This window comes from Acomys russatus, chromosome 5 (genome assembly GCF_903995435.1).
Source record: "Acomys russatus chromosome 5, mAcoRus1.1, whole genome shotgun sequence".
In the NCBI taxonomy this organism is placed as follows: domain Eukaryota; kingdom Metazoa; phylum Chordata; class Mammalia; order Rodentia; family Muridae; genus Acomys; species Acomys russatus.
In genome coordinates this window covers 79,676,582-79,704,429 of record NC_067141.1, presented here as the reverse complement: position 1 = coordinate 79,704,429, position 27,848 = coordinate 79,676,582, and the positions used below count along the sequence as shown (strand labels likewise).

General features: G+C 43.3%; 1 protein-coding gene across 1 annotated transcript in view; it reads right to left on the bottom strand.

The window, feature by feature from the left end:
* Positions 1-27,391, bottom strand: part of Grk5 (G protein-coupled receptor kinase 5) — a 188,291-nt gene extending 160,900 nt beyond the window's left edge. Inside the window, exon 1 of the mRNA XM_051146878.1 lies at positions 27,124-27,391. Coding sequence (XP_051002835.1) covers positions 27,124-27,175 — 52 coding nt within the window. The 5' untranslated portion in view covers positions 27,176-27,391. The remainder of the gene's footprint in view (positions 1-27,123) is intronic.
* Between the last annotated feature and the right edge of the window lie 457 nt (positions 27,392-27,848).

Sequence of the window (27,848 nt, the reverse complement as noted above, 5' to 3'; positions counted from 1 at the left end):
ACCTGATAAGCACACAGACTGTTCTCACAAAGCTTATAGGTCATCAGGTCCAAACCCAGCTTATAAACAGCAAATCCTACATGTAACACATTTTCAAAAAGAAAGGAAAAAACAGCATTATAAATTATTCAGGGGCTAGAGACATGGATCAGAGGTTAAAAGCATTGGCTGTTCTTCCAGAGGACTTGGGTTCAATTCCTAGCACCCACATGTCAGCTTACAACTGTCTGTAACTCCAGTTCCAGGGGACTCAGCACCCTCACTTAGCTATAAATGCAGGCAAAACACCAATGTACATAAAAATAAATAATTTTTAAAAAGAAAGAAATTATTCAGGCTGACCTCCCAGCACCTTCACTTTAAAATGATTCATGCTTTTAGTTCTTGAATCAATCCATAAGCTTAAAAGAGCTAAAGCATCTGAAATGTCTTATAACGAGCTCTTGATATAGTTAAAAAAAAAGCCCACATCCTCCCACTGCCAGGCACTTGTAACACATGCAGACATCCCACAAACAGTAGTGCTTTTGGTTTCTTCACTCAGGAGCCAATTTTCACAGACTTAATGGTGTGGATTTGTTCTTAAACCTTTTGCTTTCAACACTGTCCTATTCCTTATACACTGGTGAACTCCAGGCCACAGAGAGATCAACTCCCGAGTACTGGCCTGCTGCTGATCTGGTGCTTTACCATAAGTCTACACATGAAGAACACTGGAATTGATGATAGCCAGCTTTAGAAATCACAGTTATCACCCACCCTAGCCTTCCAAATTAAGCTGAAGACACTTCAGCATTTCAATTCCAGCTGGGGGAAGAAAAAAAAAAACGATAATCCTAAAATACATTTCTGCTTCCTACCCACAATGGAATCTGGGAAGATTCCTAAACTGTCTGTGCCTCAGTTTCCTCATTTACTAAATGAAATTAACAGTTAAAGCTACCCAGACAGTTTATGGCAGGGAGTAAATAAAGTAAGATATAAGGCTGGACTGAAAACATGGGCCAGAGGTTGAGAACATCTGCTGTTCTTCCAGAGAACCCAAATTTGCTTCCCAGCACCTACATAAGGCAATTGACAACTGCTTACAACTACAGCTCCATGAGATCTGATGGCCTCTTCTGGCTTCCAAGATATCCCCACACATGGTATATACTCAAAGACACATTCACATACATTTTAAAAATACATCTAAATAAAAAAATACATGTAAGGGAACACTACTTGTATGTGTATGAGTGTGTTCACTGTGCTCATGTGCATATGAGTGTTTGTATGTGAGTACAGTGCACCTGGAGAGGTCAAAGGACCACTGCGAGTGTCTGCTGAGTCTCACCTTCCACCTTCTTTGAAAAAGTGTCTCAGCCTGTTACACTGCTTTAGTTTTCACAGGTTTGTTGCAAGATATTTGATCTTAATGTGATCCATGAGACTGTGAACTGTAAAATCCTATCTTTGATCCCGTGTGATCCCTGAGATTGAACTGTAAATCCCTATTCCTTGTGGCTGAGCCCTTACACACCTTTAACCCAAGAGCTATCCAGGCACAGGATTTAATAAAGTTAACCCTAGCTCAAGGCAGAGCAAGAAACCAGCTGACAGGGATTAAAGAGTAGGAGGGACTTTGAGTTGAGGGGTGTTTAAGACAAGGTGTACAAGTAGAAGCGGTCTTTGGCACTTCAGCTCTTTAGCTTGGGATTTTAGCTTAACTCTCTAGCTCTTGAGCTCCTCAGCTCCTTGGCCTTTTGGGGCCTTGGGCTAGCAAGCCTTTGGCTTTGGGTTTTTTGGCCTTTTCCTCCTGCGCCGTCTGCTGAGCTTGGGAGCCTTTTGGGCCTTTTACGTCAGGACGTGAGCTGAGCAGGAAGTTCAGCTGAGTGCTTTCTCTGCCTCTGCATCTGGCTCCTGAGTCTTTATTGGTAAAATAGAACAATCAGGAAGTTTTAATTAAAACAATACCGCACCCCACTCAGTCACCCCACTGGATGGATTCTGCACATTCATAGGCTGCAGAGCCACAGCCAAGCTCAAACCTTCAGTGAGCAAGCACTTCAGCCTCTGATGGATCTTCAATGATCATTAATTCGTCGAACTGTAGGGAAATTGACACCAATCACTAGGAAGCCTTGCTCATGCACCTGGCAGCAGGTCTGTAGCTGGTACATCATAAACACGAGCCCCTGGTATCCACTCCTCTGATGAAGCCTCCGCTGACTATCCTGTATCACATGAACAGTCTTTGTGATGAAGTAGCTGTCCTTCCTTCAATTACAGTGGAATGCTCTGAAGGGGAGGGCAGTACGCGTCTTTGCATTCCTGAAGTGCTTTCCCAGAGTTTACATTCAGAAGGTCTTCAATTTTAGCATGATTGGCTGACCTCATTTCAAAATCCCAAAGCACCCCGATCATGAGTAATTCCTGAGTTTACTAGATAACACTCATGGAACCTCTTCTCCATGGCACGTTCTGGCTTCTTCATCAGCTCCCCAGCTTTACTGAAGCAGTTGGTGCTCACCTCCTACCAAGTGTCATTTTACTATAAAGTATGTGATGTTAGTTCCATAAAAATAAGCAAGCACCTGCACACCAAGAGGAGCCCAGCCTAAGAAGAGTGCCAGGAGGCAATATTGATCCTACACAAGTCCCATCCACTCTTCATTCTTGCCCTCCACTCCCCAGTTTCAAATTTTCTCTCTGCCTTATGCTTAAAGGAAGACAATAAAGAATTTTCAGAGAAATGACTCAGTGACTTAAAATGTGGTTATTGTACAAGTCTGATGACCTTCGTTTGATTCCCAGGGACCCATGTAAAAAGCTGACTATGTGTTGTGCACCTATAACCCTGGCAGAGAGGAGAATTCACCAGCAGCTTGTGGGCCAGCTAGCTTATAGTACACAGTACAGCAGAAGAAACGAGATTTTGCTTCAAACAGGGGGGGAAAGAGAACTAACTCCCCACATGCATGTCACGCCACACCATTCATTCATTAAAGGACCTTCCCAAATTCAATTGAACACTTGAAATGAAATGTAAGGGCCTGTTCACGCATTCCTTCAACCCAGCTAGTCAACAGTAAAACCAAAAAGATTCTCTGAATCTTTGGCTTAGCAGAGATGAAATTATCATACAACATTCCCAAGGCGAGATGCTAGCGACAGCTCTTGCTCACATCTTGCAGATTTGAAATGCTTGCTTTACTCTATGCTAAGCTTTTGCTCCCACTTAGGTCTGCATCCAGATGATTTCATTCCTGTTGTTATCGAATGCTATGATCAACAAGGTACCACCCCTGAGTGATGATGAAGACAAGAGGCCATGCCTTCAGCCTGTAGCCTTCCTTAGGCATGTCATCAAGAAAGCTAGAACTGGGTGATTTCCAACCCCAACTTCCAGCTATAGAAACTAAGTAAAAGAATACCAGCAATTCTGTCTCAAGAGCCTGAACTAAAATCTGTGTCACCTACCAAAATGTTTGGAGTTTTTGGGTTTTTTTGTTTGTTTGTTTTGGGAGGATGGTTTGGTTTTTGTTTTGTTTTGTTTAGGGTTTTAGTGTTGTTGCTTTAGGGTTTGGTTTTTTTGTTTTTTGTTTTTGTTGTTGGTTTTTGGTTTTTCAAGACAGAGTTTTCCTGTGTAGGCCTGGATGTCCTAGAACTTGATCTATAGACCATGCTGGCCTCAAAATCACAGAGATCCACATGTTTCTACTTCCTGAGTGCTGCCAAGATAAAGTAGTTTTTAGAATGGGAGGTGCCTCAAGAGTGCTCTGTAGTACCATTCAAATTACTTGCTTCTTCAAGAGTCCCCAACCAGCCAGGAGTGGTGGCACACGCCTTTAATCTCAGCACTTAGGAGGCAGAGACAGGTGGATTGCTGTGAGTTTGAGGCCAGCCTCGTCTACAAAGCGAGTCCAGGACAGTCAAAGCTAACACAGAAAAACCTTGTCTTGAAAAAAACAAGCAAAAAAACAAACAAAAAAAACCAAACAAAGAAACCAAAGAGTCCCCAACCAACTTGAAAGGCAAGCAAAACACTTTATCTCTGGGTCTTTGGGATTTTTTTTTTTTTTTAATGCAAGAATTTTCCATTCAGACACAAGCAACAAAAACATAGCCGTGTAGACTTAAAGACATCCCAAAGAAACCGCACACCTGTAATACCAGCACTTGGGAGGCAGAGGCAGGCAGATCGCTATAAATTCGAGGTCAGCCTGGTCTACAAACTGGTTTACTAACTGCTTTCTTTAACCAAATTAAGGGTTGAATACTTTTTTAAATTTTCCAGGAAGACAGATTATTAGGATAACACAGTGCAGAACAATCAAACTGTTCATTTTTATTTAATTTTCCCATCTATGATCCACTAAAGAAAATATAAGAACCATGCTGATTATCTGTCTGCCTCCCAAGTGGTGGGATTAAAGGCCTGCATAGGCAGAGGCAGGCGGATCGCTGTGAGTTTGAGGCCAGCCTGGTCTACAAAGTGAGTCCAGGATGGCCAAGGCTACACAGAGAAACCCTGTCTCGAAAAACCAAAAAAAAAAAGGCCTGCATAACCACACCCGGTTACATTTCCCTTTCTTAGAGTGTGGGTGGCAGTTAAACTGGCAGCAGTAAGTGGTGGTGCACGCCTTTAATCCCAGCCCTCGAGAGGCAGAGGTAGGTGGATCTCTGTGAGTTCGAGGCCGGCCTGGTCCACTAAGTGAGTCCAGGACAGCCAAGGATACACAGTGAAACCCTGCCTCAAAAAAACAAGCAAAACAAAACAAAGCAAAACTAGTAGCAGTAAATTTTAGCTTGTTTCTATTACACATGTAGCCCCTCCTAGCTCTAACTGACCTCAGGGATAATTTTCATTCTCATGTATAATGCCTGCTCTTCAAATTCTATTAAACCTCCACAGTTTAATTACTATCAGTGAGGGAGGGCGATACGGCTCAGTGGTTAAGATCACTCTTCTAGACTATGGAGTTTCACCCACTTGATAGCTCAAATCTGTCTGTAAATCCAGCCCCAAGGGATCTGACACCCTCTTCTGCCCTCCACAGACACACATGCAGGCAAAATACCAAGCAGTATTTTAAAAGTTAATAAAACTATTACTAAAAGTGACCACAGTAGATTTCAACTAACAAATTCTCAAGACTGGGAGATTAAAAAGAGCCCTAGAGACAAAAAGATCTGACCTGTACATTTACGGAACTAGGGTAAGTTTGGCTCAGAGAATTGAAGTCATATGCCTACGGCCACACAGCATGCTGGTAGGACATTCTCCCTTCTTCAAATGTTCCCAGAGCCATCAGTGGGGATTGAAACATTAGCTGAGTAAAAAGTGCCAAGTGCTGGGATTAAAAGCGTCCACCACCACGCCCAGCTTAGTTGAGTAAATTTAACAGGAAAAAAATTCCATATTTCCTCAAAAAAAAAATAGTGGGTGTCTATAGCCCACTTATGTCAAGTTATTAAACCCCGCACCCTTGAGCTTGCTGGGCACCACCATTACCACTGTCAGCAGACTATGGCCCTAAGATGAAAGTGTCTATGAACAAACAGTGGTTTCCAATAAAACCACAGCCTGGGTATCTCCAGACAGGTACTCTGGTTTTAGTCATTATAATGATTAATTTCCACTGTCTACTTGATTGGCTTTAAAATGCCAGGTTGGGGCTGGAGAAGTAGCTGTTCAGTGGCTAAGAGCATTTGCTTGAAACTGAGTATGGCACATGTCTTTAATCCCAACACTCCTGAGGCAGAGGCAGGCACATCTCTATTCAACTACACAGTGAGTTCCAGGACAGCCAGGGCTGTGTAGAAAAACCATGGCACCTTTAATCCCAGCACTCAGGAGGCAGGCAGATCTCTGAGTTTGAGGCCAGCCTTGTCAACAGAATGAGTTCCAGGAATCCAGAGGTACACAGAGAAACCTTGTCTGAAAAAAAACAAAACAAAACATTGCTACTCTTACAGATCTGAGTTTGATTATCAGCATTGTTGGAGTATGGTCTGGTGCTCTGCATTTGTTACTTGCTTGCCCCCCACAAGAGATTCTTTGTGCAGACTGTCATGTTACCCCAAGTATTGCTGTTTAACCTTGCCTTAACTAATAAAAAAAAGTCAATACCTTGGCAGGGCTGGAGGAAGGTAGGTGTGGCAAAGGTTAGCAGGCTTTTGGGACAGAGAGGATTTTGGGAAGGGGAAGCAGATGGTACCAGAGGAACAGAGGAAGAGAAGGAAGAGGATCATTATGGAATAGAAAGGAGCCATGTGGGGGTCCCATGCAAAAGAGATGGCCCAGATGAACAACCAACCTTAACAAGTATTTTGGGATTATGGATGTGAGGTAGCCCAAACAGAAATTATTAAAAACACATGGCATGGGATGGAGGCTGAGGTATAATGAAAAAAAGCTTAGGAGTTAATATCTGCCCTGCCCCAGGTGAACTAAGGCTATTTTAAAAAATACAACAAGTATCTGTGTCTTTTATTGATTGAAAGCAGGTTAAATAATACTGCTGCAATACTTATAAGCCTAATAATAAACATTAGGCCATACTTTTAAATTAACAACATAGTACCCATATTGGGAGCTTTATAACCACCTGTAATTCCAACTCCTGGGAATCCAATGACCTCTTCAGGCCTCCACAGGTACCTACCCACACACACACACACACATCATCATCATCATCATCATCGTCGTCGTCATCATCATCATCATCGTCATAAATAAACAAACAGAGCCTTTAAAAGAATGGCCTGGGCATTAATGACAAACCTTTTGAGTGTCTATAAGGGCATTTCCAAAGAGGATTAGCTGAATGGGATATGAGGTAGATCTCCCTTGAATATTAATGTTATCATTTTATGAGTTGGGGTCCCAGACTGAATAGAAAGGGGAGAAGGAGGCAGCTAAATAAGCACCAGCACCCTGCTCTCTGCTTCCTGAACCATCAAGATGTAAAGAGTTCCAGTCACACACTTCTACCACCATGACTCTGTCACAACATTCCCATCATGACAAATTGTACCCTGAGTCAAACCCTGAACCAAAATAAAGACTTCTTCCTTCCTGTACATTGCTTCTATCAGGTATTTTGTCATAACAACAAGTAATTAATACAGTCTTCCTCGAGCAGGCATGATAGATGTTTGCTCTTAGAAGGTACCTTCAGCAAAGGGTAGAGCACCACCTTCCATGTTGCCAAAGAACAAGATCAGGGCCTAATGTTTGACTCTGCGCCTGATATAACTGGCCTTCACAGTCAGACTTGAAAAGTTTTAGTACCTAGTAAGGCCAAAAGAGATATATACTTTTTAAAGTCCCAGTCCCAGCCTTCAGGAAATTTTTGCAATTTTCTGGGTAAAGCATTGGATTTGTTTCTTTCTTTCTTTCTTTCTTTTTCCTTTTTCTTTTTCTGTTTTTAAAATTTTGTTTATTTATTATGTATACAGTGTTCTGCCTGCATGTACACCTGCACACCAGAAGAGGGCACCAGATGTCGTTATAAATGGTTGTGAGCTACCATATGGTTGCTGGGAATTGAACTCAGGACCTCTAGAGGAGCAGTCAGTGCCCCTAACCTCTGAGCCATCTCTCCAGCCTCCAGCACTGGGCTTTTTTAATCCAACAAAGAGATGTTCTGCTGAGAAATGGTATAGTTTCCACCCTAGGGGAGGTATAAGCAGACAGTAGGCACGAGCTGCTAGTGGCATAAGGTTATTGTACAATTCAAATGCTGATTTCTGTATCCCCCATATCTGGTTGCAAGCTTTGTTCTGAGAGTCTCCTGTCTCAATGTTGTATAAACTCTGCTCCCCAATTGCTCCCTTGTATGCCAATAAAGCAGCTTACAGCCAATCACTGAGCAGGGGAGAGAATAGGGATGGACTTCCTGCCAGGTATGGGAGGAGGAGTTAGAAGAGGAAGTAAGGGATTCCGCCACAGGCAAAGGTACAAGAAGATGAAGATGATTCATCTGGAGCAAAGAAAGAACTAAAAAACAAGTAACTTGGGGATTCTGGAAAAGATGGAGTCAGGATAATATAGAGGGTTAAGAACAGACTTAAACTGCTCAAGATTGTGTTGTGAAGCTTTATAAACAAATATAAAGGAGTCTCAGTTATTTGTCTGATAGCCAGGTTAAGAAATAAACTACACGGCAGGAAGCCCCTCTGGGCAGGATTACTGCTAGCTTCCGGAACCACCTTATTCTGCACCAGCTTTTACTACCAGGCCCTGAGCGGCGACACTAGCATCCAGACCGTGGGGCCTGTTGGAGGGAGGCTGCTAATCTTGGCTGATTGGCCTTGGCTTTTTGAGGGCTCTTGTTTCAGTGCGCAGCCCTGGCCTTTCTGGGTAACTGGACGCAGAGCGGGAGGGGGAGATGTCGAAGCAGAAAGGAAACTAAAAGACAAAAAGTAGATTAAAAAAAAATAAATAAACTGAGAGAAACAAGCACAGCTTTGTAAAAAAAACAACGGCAATAAGCTGCCCTCTCAATGCACAGGAGAGTCCTGCTATAGAACCAAGCTAGACTAGAGGCTCCAGGAGGGTCTCAAATAATATTCAGGTTCCCTGGTAGTGGCTTCCAAGCCTGGTTCCTCACAGAACCTGCTCTCCCCATCCCTACCCTGTGATGTGAGAGGAATCAAACATAGGTACCTGGCTTCTCCAGTAGCTTCTAACATAGCACAAGCAGCAAGATCCTAACATGGGTTCAACTATGCTCTCACAAGATTCATGTGTCCTAACTCCTAGGACTTTAGAATGTATTCTTATTTGTAAACTGAACCTTTATAGAGGCCAACAAGTCCCAGTGAGTTCTTCAGTGATCCAGCATGACTGATATCTTTATGAAAGAGGGAAACCACACAAAGAGGGAGGTCATAGGAAGAGTCACAGGAAGAAGATGGCCATCTACAATCTAAGGAGAGGCACCTGGAACCTTCTAGCATCTTCCAGGGGAGGGTGGCCTCTAACTCCAGCAACTTGAAGGCTGAAGCAAAAGCATTCTGAGTTCAAGGCCAAGCAGGGCTATGTAAAATTCAAGTCTACCTTGGGCTACACAGTAAATCTCTACCAAAATAAATAAATAAGAGATATGTGATGGACCACTATGAAAAGCTGTAGGTCCAGGGAAGTGACTTAGTAGGTAACCAAGCCTGACAATCTCAATCAAATCCTCAGAATCTCCTTTAAAAAGACGAGTACAGTGCCACTGTAACCCCTGTACTCTACTCCAAGATGAGAGGCAATGAAGAGAGGAGACTTGGCAGAAGTTCATGGCTAGAGTACACACTGAAGCAGAAATAACAGGTCTTGCCTCAAAAACAAAATAGGAGATTATCCTCCTTTCCACACACCTGTGGCAGTCTCAGCCCCACCCCTCATACACACACACACACACACACACACACACACACACACACACACACACTAAAACAACAAAAGTTGCGGGCCTGTTTTCCAAGCTTGCATTTCCTGTCTGTTTACACACTCAAGTCATGGGCAAGTAATCTTTTAACTAACTCAACCTTGACTTCTCTAATCCAAAGATGACTGATTACACAGAGGTGAGGGATGTTAAATCCCAAAATGTATCATTCTCCTTTCTCATAAGAAAATGTGCTTTGAACAACCCTCGGGTCACTTAACTCCATTACAGAAATTGCAACTGTTCTTCCCACAGGGGAGGGTGTTGCTAGGCTGATATTCCCATGAGGTGGGGGTGGGGTGGGGTTAAGTCTTTAAAATGCAGAAGGATACAATAGGTAAGCTATTCCTACACTGTTGATGCTTGAAATTTGGAAAATCCAAATGGAGCTTTAGATACAAAATTAGTCAAAGATGCTTCTTTAGAACTAGATAACCCCTAAGGGTCTGTTAGAATAAACCCAGAACGCCACTGAAACATTCATATCTAAAGACAGTTTACCCCAACCCATAATTTAATGAGAAATTGAAACACAGAATGAAAATTCGTTACAAATGCTGTGACTGACAACAACTGCAGAATAGCATGAATGAGAGGAGCCATTTGCATAAAATAGTATCTCCATATTCTATGTATAGAGAGAGCTGGGAACAGAGCCACCTAAAAGCTGCCTTTGGGTGAATGGGTCTGAGGAAGATAACTTCATCTGTAAAGTATTTACCTTGAAAACATGAGGACTGGCACTCAATCCCCAGAGCCCATCTTTTAAAAAGCCAGTAAAGGCCAGGCATGACCAGTCCTTAATGCCAGCACTGAAGACACAGAGGCCATCCTGGTCTACATAGCAAGTACCAGGACAGCTAGGCCCACATAGAAAGAGCCTGTCTGTTGTGGCAGGCTTATGTGTCATTTATGATATGTAAACATGTTTTTGTTTTAATCCCAGGTGTGATAATGGGGCTGCTCCAGTTTGTCCACAGCTAATAACTGCCCTTTCATGATAGAGCATGTGATCTTTGTCAGCTGGGAACTGCCTTATGAGGGGGCATGGCCTTTGCCAGTAGGAATAAATGCCAGAGCCCAGAGAGATGGGGGTGTGAGGGGCTTTGAGAACGAAGAAGGCTGCTGGTGCTTCCCCTGCTGCTCCTGGTTGCTGTTGATGCAGGGGTCGAGAAGAAGTCAGAGACCCTAAACATCAGGAAGTAGACAAAAAGAAATACTTCTCCTTTCCCCCCAGCCTTCTTTCTCTCCTACCTGGTGTTGGAAGGGACTGGTGTGGAGAAGAGAGAAAGAAATATAAGAAACCAAAATAAACATTGATTTTTAAAAATACACGAACACTGCCAGGTGGTGGTGGCGCACACCTTTAATCCCAGCACTTGGGAAGCAGAGGCAGGTGGATCACTGTGAGTTCAAAACCAGCCTGGTCTCCAAAGTGAGTCCAGGACAGCCAAGGATACACAGAGAAACCCTGTCTCAAAAAACCAAAAAGAATAAAAATAAAAATAAATACACCAACACCTGTCTCAATAGATAGATGATAGATTAAATAGATAGATAGATAGATAGATAGATAGATAGATAGATAGATAGATAAGATAGACAGGCAGGCAAGCCAGTAACAGTGGTACACAGTTGTATTCCCAGTGCTTAGAAGACAAAGACAGGAGGATCACCACGGTTTTGGCCAGCCAGCCTACCCTACTTAGTGAGTTCCAAACTAGTGAGAAACCCTGTTTAAAAGCCATGATGGATGGTGTCTGAGGAACAACACTCAAGGCTAACCTCTAACTTATACATGTACATCCACACAAGCACAAACACACAAAAAAAATTAATAAAATAAAAACTATCTAGTATCAACTCTGCATGGCCTGAGAAAGTTTTAATTCCTCTGCAATGTTTTGCCTCATTTAAATGTTCATGAGAAAGCAAGTATTGTCTAAAACCATAAGAGTGAATTAGAATGGCTCCATTTCACAGTGAGTGACAACTGTACACTCCAATCAATGTTTAATGCCCCATGTAGGATAGCACTGATGCCCTGAACAGCTAACCAGGTGACTGAGGTCAACAGCTATGACAATACAGGAATAAATTAGACATGGAGGCATAGACTCCAGGCTCTGGACTAGGCTCTGGATGTTCTGGCATAAATAACTTACCTCCTGGGCCTAAGAGTCTTATATGTAAGGATGGAGAGGAGTAAATCACAGGGTTCATGAGACAGGTAAGATGAACAAAACAATGGTCAAAGGCCTAGGTAATTTTGTTTTGTTTGAGACAGGGTTTCTCTGTGTAGCCCTGGCTTTCCTAGAACTCACTTTGTAGAACAGGCTGGCCTCTATTCAGAGATCTGCTTGCCTACCCACACCTCCAAAGCTGGAATTAAAGGTGTGCAACATCTCTGCTGGGCTGGGCTTGGTAATTTCTGGCTGTCCTGGACTCGCTTTGTAGACTAGGCTAGCCTTGAACTCACGGCACCTGCCTCTGCTTCCCAAATGCTGGGATTAATGGCATGTGCCACCACGCCCGGCTAGGCTTGGTAATTTTTAAATAACAGTATCTTAATTACTTTCCTCATTGCCATCATTAAATATCTGGCAGATGGGAGGGTTTGGTGGTTTGTTGTTATTCGATTGGTCTTAGAGTTTGCTGTGTAACAAATGACACTGAACTTCTAATCCTCTTGCCTCCACCTCCTTGAGTGGGGGATTTCAGGTGTGTGCCACTACATTCAGTTTACTATGGGTTGGGCTTAACCCAGAGCTTTGTATGTTCAAGGGTTCAGTCTGTGGCAGCTGATCGCAGTGCAGTCAAGCAACAGAGAGAGGGATGCTGGTATTCAGCTGGCTTTCCTCAGCCCATAATATGGCACCACCCACAGTGAGCAAGTCTTCCCACTTCAATTAATCTAACCTAGAAACATCCTTACAGACATTCCTAGATGATCCTAGATGCAATCAAGCTGACACTAAACATGAGCCATCACATCTTTAGAAAGAAGATTCCCTGCGCTCTCGAGATGGCTCCATGGGAAAGGCACTGGTCGCCAAGCCTGACAACTTAAGTTCTATTTCCCAGATTCACATGTTAGAATGAAGAGCACTCACCTAAGTTGTCCTCTGACTTCCACATGGTACACACACACACCAATAATAATAAAATAAAATTATATATATGTTGACTTCTTAGAAGGAATTATGCCTACTGTCCACTCTCTCCTTCCTTCAGAGGCTATGACTGCCTAGAGCACAGAACTCGGCTTCTATTACCCTCCTGCTTTTCTATCCTAGGAAGGTACTTAGTGCACAGAGACAGCCAAAGTTCACTTATCAGCACTTAATGAGGAAGAATTTGATCCAGCCTGAGCCCTTCAAAACCCTCCCTCCCAGGCAATCATTCCTGAAATGTTTTTAAGCTGACCCAAAAAAAAAAAAAAAAAAAAAAAAGAGCAAGCACACCAAATACCATATGAAAGCACAAGCTTTCTGACAATTACTGAAGAGTAACCACACAGGTGTGCTTTGGTGGCATCCAAAGACTCGCTCTCACTTTAGTAACACACTCTGCCATCTAAGGATACCCAGCTTTTCCCTCCTGAATGGACATTTTGCTATCTGTCGTAGAAAACTAAGCTTCGAGGGTTTTAGGTTTGGTTTGGGGTTTTCCATTTGTTTGTTTGTTCAAGACAGGCTCTCCTTTGTAGCTTTGGCTGTCCTAGAACTCACTATATAGACAAGGCTAGCCTCAAACTTACAGAGCTCTGTCTATCTCTGCCCCCACGTCCTAGAATTAAAGGGTCGTGCTACTAGGGCCAGCTTTGTTTTGTTTGTTTCTTATTTATTCTATGCTACTCATGGGAAGACATCTGGGGCAAGCACCTAGGGCCAGTGCACTCCATCCCAGGCGATGGTTAGTGGTTTGGGGAATGAGTGCGTGGTGGAATAACTGGTGGCTACTAATTATTATATACCACAGGGGTTGGCATCACCCACAAAGCTTCATCATGCTGGCCTCCTCTTCAGAGAGATTACAGAATTGATTGTTTAGAAAAATTTCCTCTGAGTTAGCATACATTTTCCTAGTCTTAATTGGCTCCAGCCTCCCTGCCCATGAGCAGAAAGGCATCCTTCAAATACCAGGTCCCGGCCACCCTGTACGTACACGAATCGCTGCCTAGCTTCATTTTATTTCCTATCTACTCAGTCTAGTTCTAGCAGCAACAAGAAAAACATGTGAAGATCCCATCCTAGGCTACCTTTGATCTGGCCAAAAGAGGAATGAAGTTGTCAGCATGAAGCATCTTCAATGAACACAGCCTCAGAACCAGGAACAACTATTTGCCCTGAACATTTGGTCAAATGCAAATATTTATTTCTGAGAAAACAACGAAAACAAACCACTTCCAACTCAGGGGGAAGGGCGAGTTTGCCAAACATTTTTAACAGTTAAGACAAACATTTGGAAAACATCTTCCTATTTGTCCTCTACCCTTACGTAATCTTTCTTTGCCATGCTGAGGTGTTTCCTAATTTATCATCTACTATGCTATGACATGGAGTCTTTTTGTTTGTGTATCCATCTGTGTGTGCGTCTGTGTGTGAGTGTGTGTCTGTCTGTCTTTGTGAGTCTGTGTGAGTGTGTGTGTGTTGTGTGTATGTGTGTGTGGAGATGAGGTCAACCTCAGGTACCATCCACCTTATTTCTTATTTTGTTTTGTTTTGTTTTTAAGATGGGGGTCTCAAGATGTAGCCTTGGCTGGCCTGGAAGTCTCTATGTAGAACAGGCTGGCCACCAACTCATAAAAATCTGCCTGCCTCTGCCTCCCAAATGCTAGGATTAAAGGTGTATGCCACCATGCCTAGTATATCCATCTTTTTTTTTTTTTTTTTTAAGACAGGGTCTCATATAGTCCTGGAACTCACCAGTTAGGTTCTGCTGCCTGGCCAGTGAGCCTCAGACCTACCTGTCTCCCTCCCTAGAACTACTCACCCAGCTTTTTACCATTTTTCACACAGGTTCTTGGATGGGAGCCCAAGCTATTCCCACCATCGCCACCGATTTCCTGTAGGGTCTCTAATCTCCAGGTCTCCTCCCCACAGCAGAAATACAGCACCATAACTTATTCTAGAAATTCTTTTGAACACCAATGATGCTGCAGACACACCATCGACCCTCCTCTGATACTAGCCCCTACACACACACACACACACACACACACACACACACACACACACACACCTGCCATGAACAAAAGTCTACGGGCATCTATTCACAACACTCAAGCCTGAGATAAGGAAGACACAGAGATGAACTTTGCCAATCAAGTCAACATCCCAATTGTGCTCCACTCCCCACTATTCCTAGGGCTTGGTTCCTTTTCATGGATGTTGTTTGCATGACCTAATATACTTGTTCTAGGCACATTAATGGCAGCATTAGGACAAAGCAGAACATATTTCAGCATCAGCCCTTGGAAGCTGCTTTTCAGCTTTCTTGTTGACCCTTCAAAAGTGCTGCCAAGATTCAACCAAGATGGAATTCCATTTCATGTGATGTTTCACAACACCTTTTAACAACGGTGCAGGACAATTACATTGGCCAGGCTCCTTCTGCCCTATACTTGGGTAATCCCTCACCTTTCCCCTGCCTGAGTGGATAAATTCAGAGCTACACCTCTATACCCAATTAAAGGCAAAGGCATGGCTTCCTGTCCCCTCATTATTTAGCAGTGACATCATAGTGCTTCCAGCTAGGATTCCAAGTCAACATGGCACCAAAGAAGAGGGAAGGACAGAGGGAGAAGAAGGGAGGGAGGGAAAGGGAGATGGAGAGGAAGGGAGAGATTGACAAGGACTCTGGATACAAGTATTAATAAAGCTGGTGCTAAAGAGTACAAAAGAGATTAACCCTGTGATAACTTTGCCAGGGCAAAGGCCAGCTTACGCTCCAACTTGAGGAAGGAGAGGGGGTACCCACCTCCCCAACGCTAGCTTCTACTTCTGCATTAAAGAAAACTGCTGGAACCTGAGCATGTGCCTAAGATGTCACCCTCAGGCAGAGTCTGCAGACAAGCATGACCAAAGTAGGAAAGATGTGTTGGGCAGGCTTGGAACAGACCACAACCTCTGGAACTAAGCTGCTCACTGGCCACCTCCAAGCCCTGCCAAGGACATGCTGCTGCCAATGATGTAGCTCTCTTATCACTGGCCCCATCTGCTTTGATGCCCTGTTCTTTAGGGACAAATATTTAGTAATTAGCCCCACCAGGAGAAAGAAAAATACCACATGGATAACCTTGTATGGTGGTTTTAATAGGTATGGCCCCCATAGACATGTGTTTGAGAGCTTGGCCCACAGGAAGTGGCACTTTTAGGAGATGTGGCACACAATCTCCTTCTGCTCTCTGTGGATCAAGATATAGGACTCTCAGCTCCTCCAGCACCATGTCTGTCTGCACGATGCTACGCTTCCCTCTATGATGACTATAGATTAAACCTGTGAAACTGTAAACCAGCCCCAATTAAATGTTTCCCTTTAGAAGAGTTGCCATGGTCATGGTGTCTCTTTACAGCAATGAAACTAAGACCTTGATGGGCTGGAGAGATGGCTCAGAGACTTAACAGCACTGTCTGCTCTTCCAAAGGTTATAAGTTCAATTCCCAGCAACCACATGTTGGCTCACAAACATCTATAACGAAATCTGGTGCCCTCTTCTGGTAAGCAGGTATGCATGAAGGCAGAATACTGTATACATAATAAATAAGTAAATAAATAAATCTTTTTTTTTTTAAACTAAACAAATTTAAAAAAATAAAGACCCTGTGATGATCTGAAGTGAATAGGCAGAACACAGGCAGAGGGAAAACACAGGTAGAGTCATAGCCATAGACATACACATATTCATGTTTATGTGAGCATGTACATATATGTACCTATCTCACTTACTCTGCAACCATAGAGACCACCCTCAGCAAGGGGATGCAATTACACTCTTACTGGTTATTATGTGCATGCATATGTGTTTACAAATGCCTGTGTATGTGTGTGCTTGTGTATATAGAGGCCAAAGGACAGCCTTGGGTATCATCCCCAAAACCTCCTTTTAGACCTGAAGCCTATCAATTAGGCTAGACTAGGGTAGCAAGCCCCAGGGTTTCCACCTGTACCTCCCCAGCTCTGATATTAGGAGCACATGCCTTCATACCTGGTATTCTTACATGGATTCTGGGGATTGAATTCAGAGACTCATGCATGAAAAAGAAACTCTTTACTGACAGAATCATCTCCATAACCTTCAGTTATACTTTTCAACTGGAATCACCTACTGCAAGGATTCCTCCAATTGGCCACTTAACACCTAAAAGGAATAACTCAACCCAGGTAACTTCTTTTTTGTTTGTTTGTTTTCATTTTTTCAAGACAGGGTTTCTCTATGTAGCCTTGGCTGTCCTGGACTCGCATTGTAGACTAGGCTGGCCTTAAACTCACAGGGATCCACCTGCCTTTGCCTCCCAAGTGCTGGGATTAAAGGCGGGAGCCACCACACCCGGCAACCCAGGTAATTTCAAATTGGCACTAGACTAACATCCAAGTCTAGGTGGGAAGTTATGGTTACTATTTTTCTTTTTTCTTTTTTTCTTTTTTCAGGAAAGCCAATAGACCCACTTTATGTCACCATTACAACCTTGTGGGCATTTACATTTTTAAAAAATATATTGAGCTGTCAAGATAGCTTAGCCAGTAAAGGCACTTGCCACCAAACCTGTCAACCTGAGTTCAATCACAGGGGCCACACAGTGAAAGGAAAGAACTGATTCCTGTAGGCTGTCCTCCGACTTCCACACATGCATCCAGGCAGGCACACACACATAATAAAGGAAGTGTAATTTTTTTCAATGTCTTAAAACAATGAAGCCAAGCATGAGCTAAAAAAAAAAAAAAAAAAAAAAAAAAAAAAAAACAGAAATCATATCACCCCAAGAAGGCAATCTGAGGGTCAGAGTGGTGCGTGCTTCTAACCCCAGTATTCAGGAGGAAAGGCAAGCACACCTGAGTTCAAGCCCAGTTCCAGGACAGCCAAGGCTACACAGAGAAACCCTGTCTCAAAAAAAGAAAAAAAAGGAAGCAAGGAAGGAAGGAAGGAAAGAAAAAGTCAGTCTGATTTTTTGTTCACATTTTATAGAAGAAAAGAGAGATTTGATAAGGAACATGCTAGATCTACTTGAAGTTGCTGTAAAGTCCACAGCTCAAGTGGCTTGTTTGGGCTGGCGATGCCCTTTCTTGACTCATTTCCCCAAACATCAACCAGGAATGACTTCTTCTGGAAAAGAACAGTCAAACAGAAAGCAGGTCGCTGCCACTTAGCCAGGTCGAAATGTTCTTATCTGTTTATCTCCTTTTGCTTTCTGGGGGTTTGTTTGTTTATTGTTTTGTAGTTTTTGTTTTATTTTATTGTTTTAGTTTTGATTTTTTTCCAGGCAGTGTTTCTCTGTGTAGCCTTGACTGGCCTAGAACACACTCTGTAGACCAGGCTGGCCCTCGAACTCTGAGATCCGCCCGCCTCTGCCTGCTGAGTGCTAGGATTAAAGGCATGCACCACCACTGCCTGGCTCCCTCTTTCTTTCTGAACAGGCCTTGGATGCAGTCCCTACAGGTTCATTTCATCTTTGCTTCACACCCCACACACACTCCCCATCCCCAACAGGGTTTCTCTGTGTAGCCTTGGCTGTCCTGGACTCAATATATAGACCAGGCTGGCCTCGAACTCACAATAAACCATCTGCCTCTGCTGGGACTAAAGGCGTGCATCACCATGCTCAGCTTCATCCTTGCCTTAAAATATATGTATATATATATATTGATCGTGTTGGCGTGGTAGTAAACACCTTTAATCTGAGCACTCGGGAGGCAGAGGAAGCTGGATCGCAAGCGAGTCCAGGACAGTCAAGGCTACACAGAGAAACCCTGGCTCAAAAAAACAAAACAAATATATATATTGATCTTCCACAGATTACAAATTCCTTAGAGCCACAGAAAGCCCTATCAAAAGAGGCCTGATTTATGAGTCTCTGTCAGGAGGATGTTCCTGGTTAACTCTGGCACCATGTCAAATAGAGTTCCTGGCTTCAGACAAAAAAGAAAAAGTAACTAATTGTTTTATTGTTTCAAATGCTTTCCTTCCTTTCCAAGTATGTCCCAACTGAGTTATTGTTTAAAAGGTTTCAAATCTCACAAGAACTTGTCTTTAGGGAGAAATCACTGTGAAGTAGATGCAAGCAGTCTGACTTTGACATCTTTATCTTCTTCCTTTTCTCAGTCTAGTCAGTTGGGAAGAAATAGAAACCCTTCAAATTGCTTTGCCCCATTTCATCTCTATTTTAGATCACTTCTTTGACATCTATGTAAGTTTCTTTCTTTTTTTTTTTCCCCCCCCCCCTTATGCCCTTGAGTGGTGTTCTGAGAATGGCCCCTATAGGATCATATATTTGAATGTTTGGTCCCCAGTTAGTGAACTGTTTAGGACGGATAAGAAGATGTGGCCTTGTTGAAGAAGAAGTGTCCCTGAGAGTGAACCTTGAGATTTCAAAGGATGATGGGCAAGCCCAGTCTCCCCACCTTCAGTTTGGGGATAAAATGTAAGCTCTGGCCAGGCATAGTCAATGGCGCACACCTTTAATCTTAGCACTTGGGAAGCAGAGGCTGGCAGATCGCTATGAGTATGAGGCCAGTGTTGTCTACTACATAGTAAGTTCTAGGATAACCAAAGCGACATATTGAGACAGTCTCAAAAGAAAAAAGTAAGTTCTTAGCTACTGCTTCAGGGCCACACCTGCCTGCTGCCAGCATACTACTAGCTATGATGGTCATGGACTCACCCTCTGAAACTGTAAGCAAACCCTCAATTAAATGTTTTCTTTTATAAACTGCTTTAGTTACACTGTCAATTCCCAGCAATAGAACAGTAACTAAGACACCTTACACAACATATTGTTTCCTCTTGATAAAATGACTGTTTCAATACATAGTCACAAGAAAGAACATGAAGCCAGACATGGCATGGTAGTACAAGCCTATAAATGAGCCCAGCATTTGGGGAGCTGAGAAAAAATGATCATGAGTTTGCAGTCAGCCTGAGCTACATAGTAAGATGTTATCATAATAATGAAAATAAGTTTTTAAAACATCTCCTACCCATTTGTTTGATATAGCCCTAGAACTCTCTATGTAGACCAGGACTGGAATTAAAGGCATGCACCACCATTAATCCTGATGAAAAAGCACTATACCCTAGAAAATCAGCAGTTTGCCTCCAGATTCAAGCCCATTCCTCAAACATTAATTTAGATTTGTTACTTTTTTTTTTTTTTTTGAGACAGAATTTCATTATGTAGGCTGGTCTCCAATTCATGGCAATTATTACAGATATGAGCCTCATCTGGCACAAATGTAGCTTTAAATCATCTTTGAATTACATAGGTGCCCTTCAGGCCACAGTCCAAAGTCTAGACACAGCAAAGCCTACCGAGTCCACTCATTTACAGAGCTGGTGCCCTAATTAGCCTCAACTCACTGTGGAAAAGAAAACATCCAGCTCATATCTAGTTTTCTAGTTTAAAGAGCCTAAAAAGGGTCAATGATGTATCTCAGTGGTAGAGTATTACGTCTTGCAAGCATAAAACCCTGAGTTCAATCCCAAGCCACTACCAAAATAAAAATAAACTGGACATGGTGGCGCATACATTTAATCCCAGCACTTACATAGACCAAGCTGGCTTATAACTCAGACATCTGCCTGCCTCTGCCTCCAGAGTGCTGAGCCCAAAGACATGCACTTCCACCCCTGACCAAATTGTCTCTTTTAACCCATTTCTAAATGTATTTATCCAAGGCTGATATCCAAAGTATTACTTCTGCCAAGGAGCCTTCAAAACTCTAGCGATGAATGAATATGCACCAATGTTACTCTTGTAAGTATCCAGAAGACAATCTAGACTTTTTTAAAAATGAGAATGGGAGTAGGATTCAATCAGGAAGTGATTGTTTTCTTTTTTTAAAAGTAGCATAATTTATACAAATGGAATGTGTCCTCTGGTGTCTGAGTGATAGTTAAAGGAATAACTGGTCTTCACTTTCTAAGAACAAATCTCAACCTTAGCACTTTTTCATTAGGAATAGCTAGATATAACCAGGTATGGTGGCTCACACCTGCAGTTTCAGCACTTGAGAGGCTGATGCAGGAGGACTGCTGCAAGTCTGAGGCCAGCCTGGGCTACACAGGAAATTCTAAGCAAATCTGTCCAAAAAAAGTGTAAGTATTATAATGTTTTATCTTGGTCCACAAATTCATTGAGAACAAATATTAACTTTAAATATTGCCCATAGGCCTAAATGGTTTCATAAGAATGTTGCCAGTCCCCAGGCATGGGTTGAGAACTCAACAGTGCTTGGAAAAGGCAAAGGTGGTCATGTGTAGAACCCATTTCTGACACCACCAAAGGGCCATCACTTAGCAAGCCACTACAAGAGCTTTGGCTCTTGAAGACATCACTCAAGCAAGGACTGGTTTGAAAGATCAGGATTTTTACAGTTTAGAATCTGACAAGCAGCAACTAAGCTACTGAAAGATCAGAGTCTGTAGACCCTTTATCTGATGCTTATAAAAACCAAACAGCTAGATGAAGCACAATCATCATTTTTAAATATTCTGTAGGAGCTGGGTGTGCTGGTACATGCCTTAATCCCAGCACTCAGGCAGGCAGATCTCTGTGAGTTCGGGACCAACCTGGTCTACAAAGTCCAAAACAGCCAAGGTTACAAGTGATCGGATAACAACTGAGTTATAATCTGAATAAATTAATTTTTTAAAAAAAGAGAGAAAAAACAAAACAGCCAGGGCTACACAAAGAAACCATGTCCCGGGGGCTGGATAGATGGCTCAGAGGTTAAGAGCACTGACTGCTCTTCCAGAGGACCCGAGTTCAATTCCCAGCAACCACATGGTGGCTCACAACCATCTATAATGAAATCTGGTGCCCTTTTCTAGTTGTTCATGCAGACATGACATTGTATACATAATAAATAAATCTTTAAAAAAAAAAAAAGAAAGAAACCATGTCCCGAAAAACCAAAATTAATTAATTAAAAAATAAATGTTAAAAGAAAAGAAAATCTTCTGTTGGAAAGCCAGGCCTTCTGAATGCTGCTTTTGGTTTCTCTATGTTAGTGGTACAGAAAAGGAAACTATATGAAGACGCAGTTTCATTTAAGAGCTTAACAGCACTGTTTACCAGGCTAGGCTGCTTTCACACACGCCAGCCGCCAGAATGAAAGCTGTCACTCTTCTGTATCCTCAGGTTGAAAAGAGAAGCTTTGAGTAGGACTGTGTCTCCTCAGAGCTTCAGAAAAAACTAGTCTTCTGACAACTTAGTCCAAGCATGTTTCAGCTCCAGCATCAAAAGCTAAGGACTCAAGGGAAAAGTCGGCTTCCAATCTGCCATGGAATGCCATGCCAACCCTATCAAAGGGTTAGCCTACCTTCTCCCGGCTCTAGATGTTAGCTCATTTTCTCCTGTTAGCCTCCCTGGCCTCTCCCAGCCCCCAACGTCCTTCTCCCGGGTCCCTAATCTTGATAATCAGCCAGATACAGACAAAAAGTCTCAGCCTTATCTATGAGAAGTTTCTTGTACATTCTGGTTTTCAGAAATTGTAACAAACAGCAGAGTCATTCTGTTCCAACTCTTGCTAGCCTCAAATCCAAGAATATATGGTCAGTTCTCCTGATGTCTTTATTGACCAAACAGGACCCTGACTACTAGCCTAGGAAGAAAGAAAAGGTAATTTTTTTGCATTGCGTTCCTCTCACCAGTACTGCTTAATAGCAATACAACAGATGACTGTAAGAAAGGGAAGAAAACTTTTACTGCCACAATAAACCAAAAGAAATATACAAAAAGCATTCTGCAAACACCCTCACTCACTACCAGTATTTCAACAGGAGCTCGCCTGCCAGTTTTCTAAGATTCAGAAATGTAAATAGATAGAAGACTTGGTTTGGGTCACTTTTTCATTACATGCTTAATCACTTCACACATTTCATAAATTGGCATGAATTCTGTCTCAACATATTTCTTTGTTCCTTAACTATTTCTTAGGAAAGCTAAAGTTCCTAACAGAGATCAAAACCAACTTGTTACTTTCTCACACAATCAGGACAAATAACAAGTCACACAATATATTTTACTAGCTTGAGCATTTTGAACTTAGATCTCCATATTTTGTTGGTTCAAAACAACTATCACAAAAGTAAAACAGATAGAGGCAGACAGATCTCTGCGAGGCCAGCCTAATCAATATAGCCAATTAGCAGGGATACACAGTGAGATTCTGTCTCAAGCTGGGCGTGGTGGTGCACACCTTTAATCCCAGCACTCGGGAGGCAGAGGCAAGTGGATCTCTGTGAGTTCGAGGCCATCCTGGTCTACAAAGTGAGTCCAGGACACCCAAGGCTACACAGAGAAACCCTGTTCCAAAAAAAAGGGGGGGAGGAGATTCTGTCTCTAAAAAACTCAAGCCAGGCAGTGGTGGTGCACATCTTTAATCCCAGCACTTGGATTTGGGAGGCAGAGGCAAAGCAGGCAGATCTCTGTGAGTTCCTGAGGACAGCCTGGTCTACAAAGTGAGTCCAGGACAGCCAAGGCTACACAGAGATACCCTGTCTTGAAAAACCAAAAAACAAACAAATCTCTGTGAGTTCGAGGCTAGCTGGTCTACCAAAGTGAGTCCATCCACGACAAAACAAAACAAAAAAACCACACACACCAAAAAACACCAAACCCACAGCATGAAGAATAATTAGAGGAGGAAGAAAAAGAAACAAAAGAAAAAATAACATTTAAGTTCATTTGTTTGTTTGGTGAGAGGGATGGTAGAGATGGTGCCTCACTAGGCATAACCCTGGCTGGCCTAGAACCCTCCACATACACCAGGGAAGCCTCAAAGTCACAGAGGCCAGCCTGCTTTTTATGTGCTCAGTTTAAAGGTATACACTACTACACCCAGCTTTTCACTCTCACTTTTAATAAACTTTCATTATTTAAGAAAAAGGAAAAAGAACCAATCTAGGCATGGTAGCACTAGCCTGTAAATCCCAGCACTTGGGAAGTGGAGGCAAGAACACCGAGAATTCAAGGCCAGCCTGGTTGGAAATCTAAGGTCAGTGTGGGTAGCATAGACCTTGTCTCAAGGGGGAAAAAAAGAAATCCCAAAGGTACTCACTAACATGGACACATCTTTAGAATATTTACAAAGTGTGTCTGTCTTTAAGGTCTGTACTCTTTGAAACAAATGTCACTTTTACTTGAAAGCCACATTTAAAACTGTTTATAATGTATTTTGCTAAGAGAACTTGTTTAAATTTCATTCACCAATTATATTTCTCATCTGTAACCATTCAGAAGAATCTTCAAGAAGTGTTTTAAAACATTTTAGACAGCTTGGTATTTTGGAGTTTGTTTGCTTGTTCTCTGTGTGTTACAAAATTCATATCAGTTATGTCACTAACCTGGCTAGAACTCTTTTTCCTCTCCCCCCACCCCTCCTTCTCTCTCTCTCTCTCTCCCCGTCTCTCCCTCTCTCTGTGTCTCTCTGTCTCTCTCTCTCTGCCCCCCCCCCTCCAATAGATTGGATTTTAATTCCAAGAAAGCAAGGCTGAATTTACACATATGTGCAACCACACCCATTTAGTCCCTGCTAGGGATCATCAAACCCAAGGGGTCAGGTGAACACTAGGCAGACACTACGTGTCTATCCTGGCCTTTCTTTTCTTTTATGTTTCTCTTCCTCCCTTTTCCATTCTCTCCCTCCCTTTTTGCCCCTTTCCTTCCTTTTATGTGAATGAAGAGCTAGTGCTAGGACCAAATCAAGGCTTTTTGCATGCTAGAAAGAATTCTACCTCTTGAAACATTCATTTCTGATAATACAGCTAGATAATAGTTATTTGGAGAATTAGCAAATTCAATATGATGACTTTAAGGAGAAAACTTAGAAAAGCACATGTGTTTTATTTCTAGACTCTTCCATGTTAATTAGGATAAGCTCAAAGCTTTAATAAAGTCCCAGCCTTTATTGAATAGCAGCACTTAAAATTGTAGGGTCTCTTTAGACATAAAAGGGGGGAAGTTAAATACAAATTTTAAAATGAAGTTTTCATGTACATGATTAATTTATCACTCACATGTCAATCTCTGTTTCCTTGCAGGCAAAGCCCTCTCATTTGGAAGGCATTCTCAAAAGCTGTTTCTCACCAGGAGATGTCTATGGAACTCTCACAGGAAAACTAAAGGACTTTAAAGGGGAAAAAAGGGGGCCCATTCTTGGTCACTTCTAATCACAGTAATTCAGCCCCAATGGGAGTCCATCATCCCACATACACTTCCAGTCCACAGTTCTCCTCCTCTCAAAGACTCTGGAAAAACCTATATGCTAGCCCGGCACACAAAAATACCAGTAAGTTCGTTTCAGTAAAAATACTTAAGGTAATAACTGAGAAAGGGGAAGATTTTCCAACTTAAAGTGACATATCTGTCAGTGCTGAGAGAAGAATAAACAAACGTATAGCATAGTGAATCCTAGGAAGCTGAGTCCCTGGGCAGCAGAAGTAATCAGTAGAACATGCAAAGGCCCCGGAAGAAACAGTTTCAGAATCATTAACAATTTGCCCAACCCGGGGGTCCTGAGATGTGCTATTGTGTCCCACCACTAGGTGGCAGGCTGCAAAGGCGTGCAGGCAGGAGCTTTCTCCTTCACCTCCAGGCGCTGCACAGCCCCAGAAGAGCTTGCCTCACCTAGTTCTACTTCATTAAAAATGCCAGGTTAAGCCTTTAATCCCAGCACTCGGGAGACAGAGGCAGGCGGATCACTGTGAGTTCGAGGCCAGCCTGGTCTACAACGCAAGTCCAAGACAGCCAAGGCTACACAGAAAAACCCTGTCTCGAAAAACCAAAAAAAAAAAAAAAAAAAAAAAAGCCAGATTAGAGCCAGCTTGGTGGTTATCCCAACACTCGGGGAGGCAGAGGCCAGGGAATCTCTGTGAGTTCAAGGCCAGCCTGGTCTACAAAGCACCAAGGCTACACAAAGAAACCCTGTCTTGAAAAACAACAACAACAACAAAAGGCTAATAGAGGTGAGGAGAAAAATCTCAGGTTTTAAAACCCAAAGTCAACGAATAATAGCCCACCACAACCTCGTAAAAATAAATAAATAAATAAAAATTAAAAGAGTGAAGGGCAACAGAGGAAAGAGGCCTGAATATCTGAAACTCTACTCAGTTTTCAGAGCCTTCTTTGGGGACATCCAAAACAAGCTTCCAGGTGGCTGCTTTAGGGTGACAAGTGACCTGAAAGTGCCAAGATGAGTTGCTGAAACTCAGCCCAAGGTAGGTTGTATATTACTGGCCGCACACCACGTACTGAGCCACAAGGTGATGGAATGGGCTGGGTAAACACGAGTTGTTTTATTGCTGGCCAGAAAGTCTTCCTTCATTCATCAGAGCGGGTGCATGAGAACATTAAGAAGTAGGGATGGCATTTTCACACCCTGCTTACCGAGAATCCTCCTAAAGGGCAAAACCTAACTCAGTCTGCCCTAGATATCAAATACAGCCTCCTCCCAGGAAAGGAAATAACACTCCCCCTTCTTATAAAATGGTTGCAAAAACACCAGAGTCCAAATCTTGGCAAAAGAGATTTTACATAAATTCCAAGTTTTCCTAAATATGTATGTTTACATTCATGCAACACAAACCTTTTAGGACATCTAAGTTTCTGACCCCCCACACTTTTCCAACTCCAGTCAAATGTATGGCAACAGGACAGGTATTACTCACTCATTAAGATCTTACCCATTCCATTTGGATGCTATTTCCTGACAGCTAAATGCAGGAAATGTAGTGAGATGCATGCAAAACGCATCTAAACAGCAGCACACTTGCCTTTAACTGAGCCAAAATGGAACAATTACTTACCACAGGGTGGGGGTTGGGGGTGGTTAATAACAACAATCCACTCTGAAAAATTGAATTATTTTCTCAGTGATTTGTAGAGTCGCCCTTTCATTATTCTATAAACTGGCTAATTCCTCAACATCTTACTTTGCCTTTAAAAGGCTTCCTTCAACACGACGACGGGATTTCCCTAAGAAATTTTCCCAGAGGATGATTTCCACCAATACACTTTATCAACTCAGCCTGCGCAAGCAAAGACTTGGCTTCTGCTAATTTCAATCCCACAACACACACACACACACACACACACACGGGGAGTGGGGGAGGAGAGAGAAAGAGTTCACACTCTCAAAACCATCCCGGGCCAACTCAAAAGCTATTTTATTGGCACGTTTTCTTGCCCCTCTCTCCTAAAAGAATGCTTTTCCAACTGCCCTTTCAACAGCTGCGGAGATCGCACGATTTCTAAGGCTCAGCTGTAAACTAGAGGATATTTTAGCATCATAACTTGTCTCTACAAATGCCTCTACCCCAACCCTAACCTTCTGAGCCCAAAAGGCAGGATCCCCTCAACATCTGCAGACAGATCTCCAAGCTGAACCGCTCGCACCAACTCACTGCGAGCATCTTGCACGCCCGTTGCCCACACGACACCCGCACCCCGGCCCGCGGCGAACCATCCGAGCTTACCTTCCCGGGCTTTCAGCAAGACCGTATTGGCCACGATGTTTTCCAGCTCCATTGACAGTCGGCAGTCAGCGAGAGAGCCGGCCGGCGGGGCTGTCAGCGTCTAGGGTGATGCCGCTGCCGCTGCCGCTGTTCGGGCTGCCTCCGCTGCTGCTAAAGCCAGAAGCAAGCAGCCCGCCTTGCTACCGCATTATTCTTGCTCCGAGCCCGCAGAGTTTCCCCCTGTGCACCGAGGAACCGCCGCCGCCGCTTCTTCCTCCCTCTGTGTCCCCCCTCCCCCCTCCCTCAACACTTTCCCCCCCCACCCCCCACCCTTCGCGCGTCTCTGTCACTCCATTCTCCTCCCCTCCGGCTCCCTCAGATGCTTTAATGCTTCGGATGCTTCAACCTCCCCTCGTTTCCCTCCCGGGGGTGTGGTACTCCAGGCTCAAGCAGCCGCACCGCGCAGGCGCCTGCCCGGAGGCACCGCCCACCGCGAGCTCTGGCCGCAAGGACTGCTAGGAATTGTAGTCCAGGGTCTGACGGGGCGGGGGCTTTACTGAGCGGAGACTACGGACGGAGACTGCGACTGGTGTGGCGCTGAGCCCAGGCGGCCCAGCCTCCCGGACAGGAGAGTCAAAGACGACTCGGCCAAGGTGGAACCTCACACCCGGGGCAGAGAGTCCCTTTCCTGTCCCGCCAAGATCCCAGAAAGCGGAAAGAACAAGCCACGGCTGCGGGACGCTGGT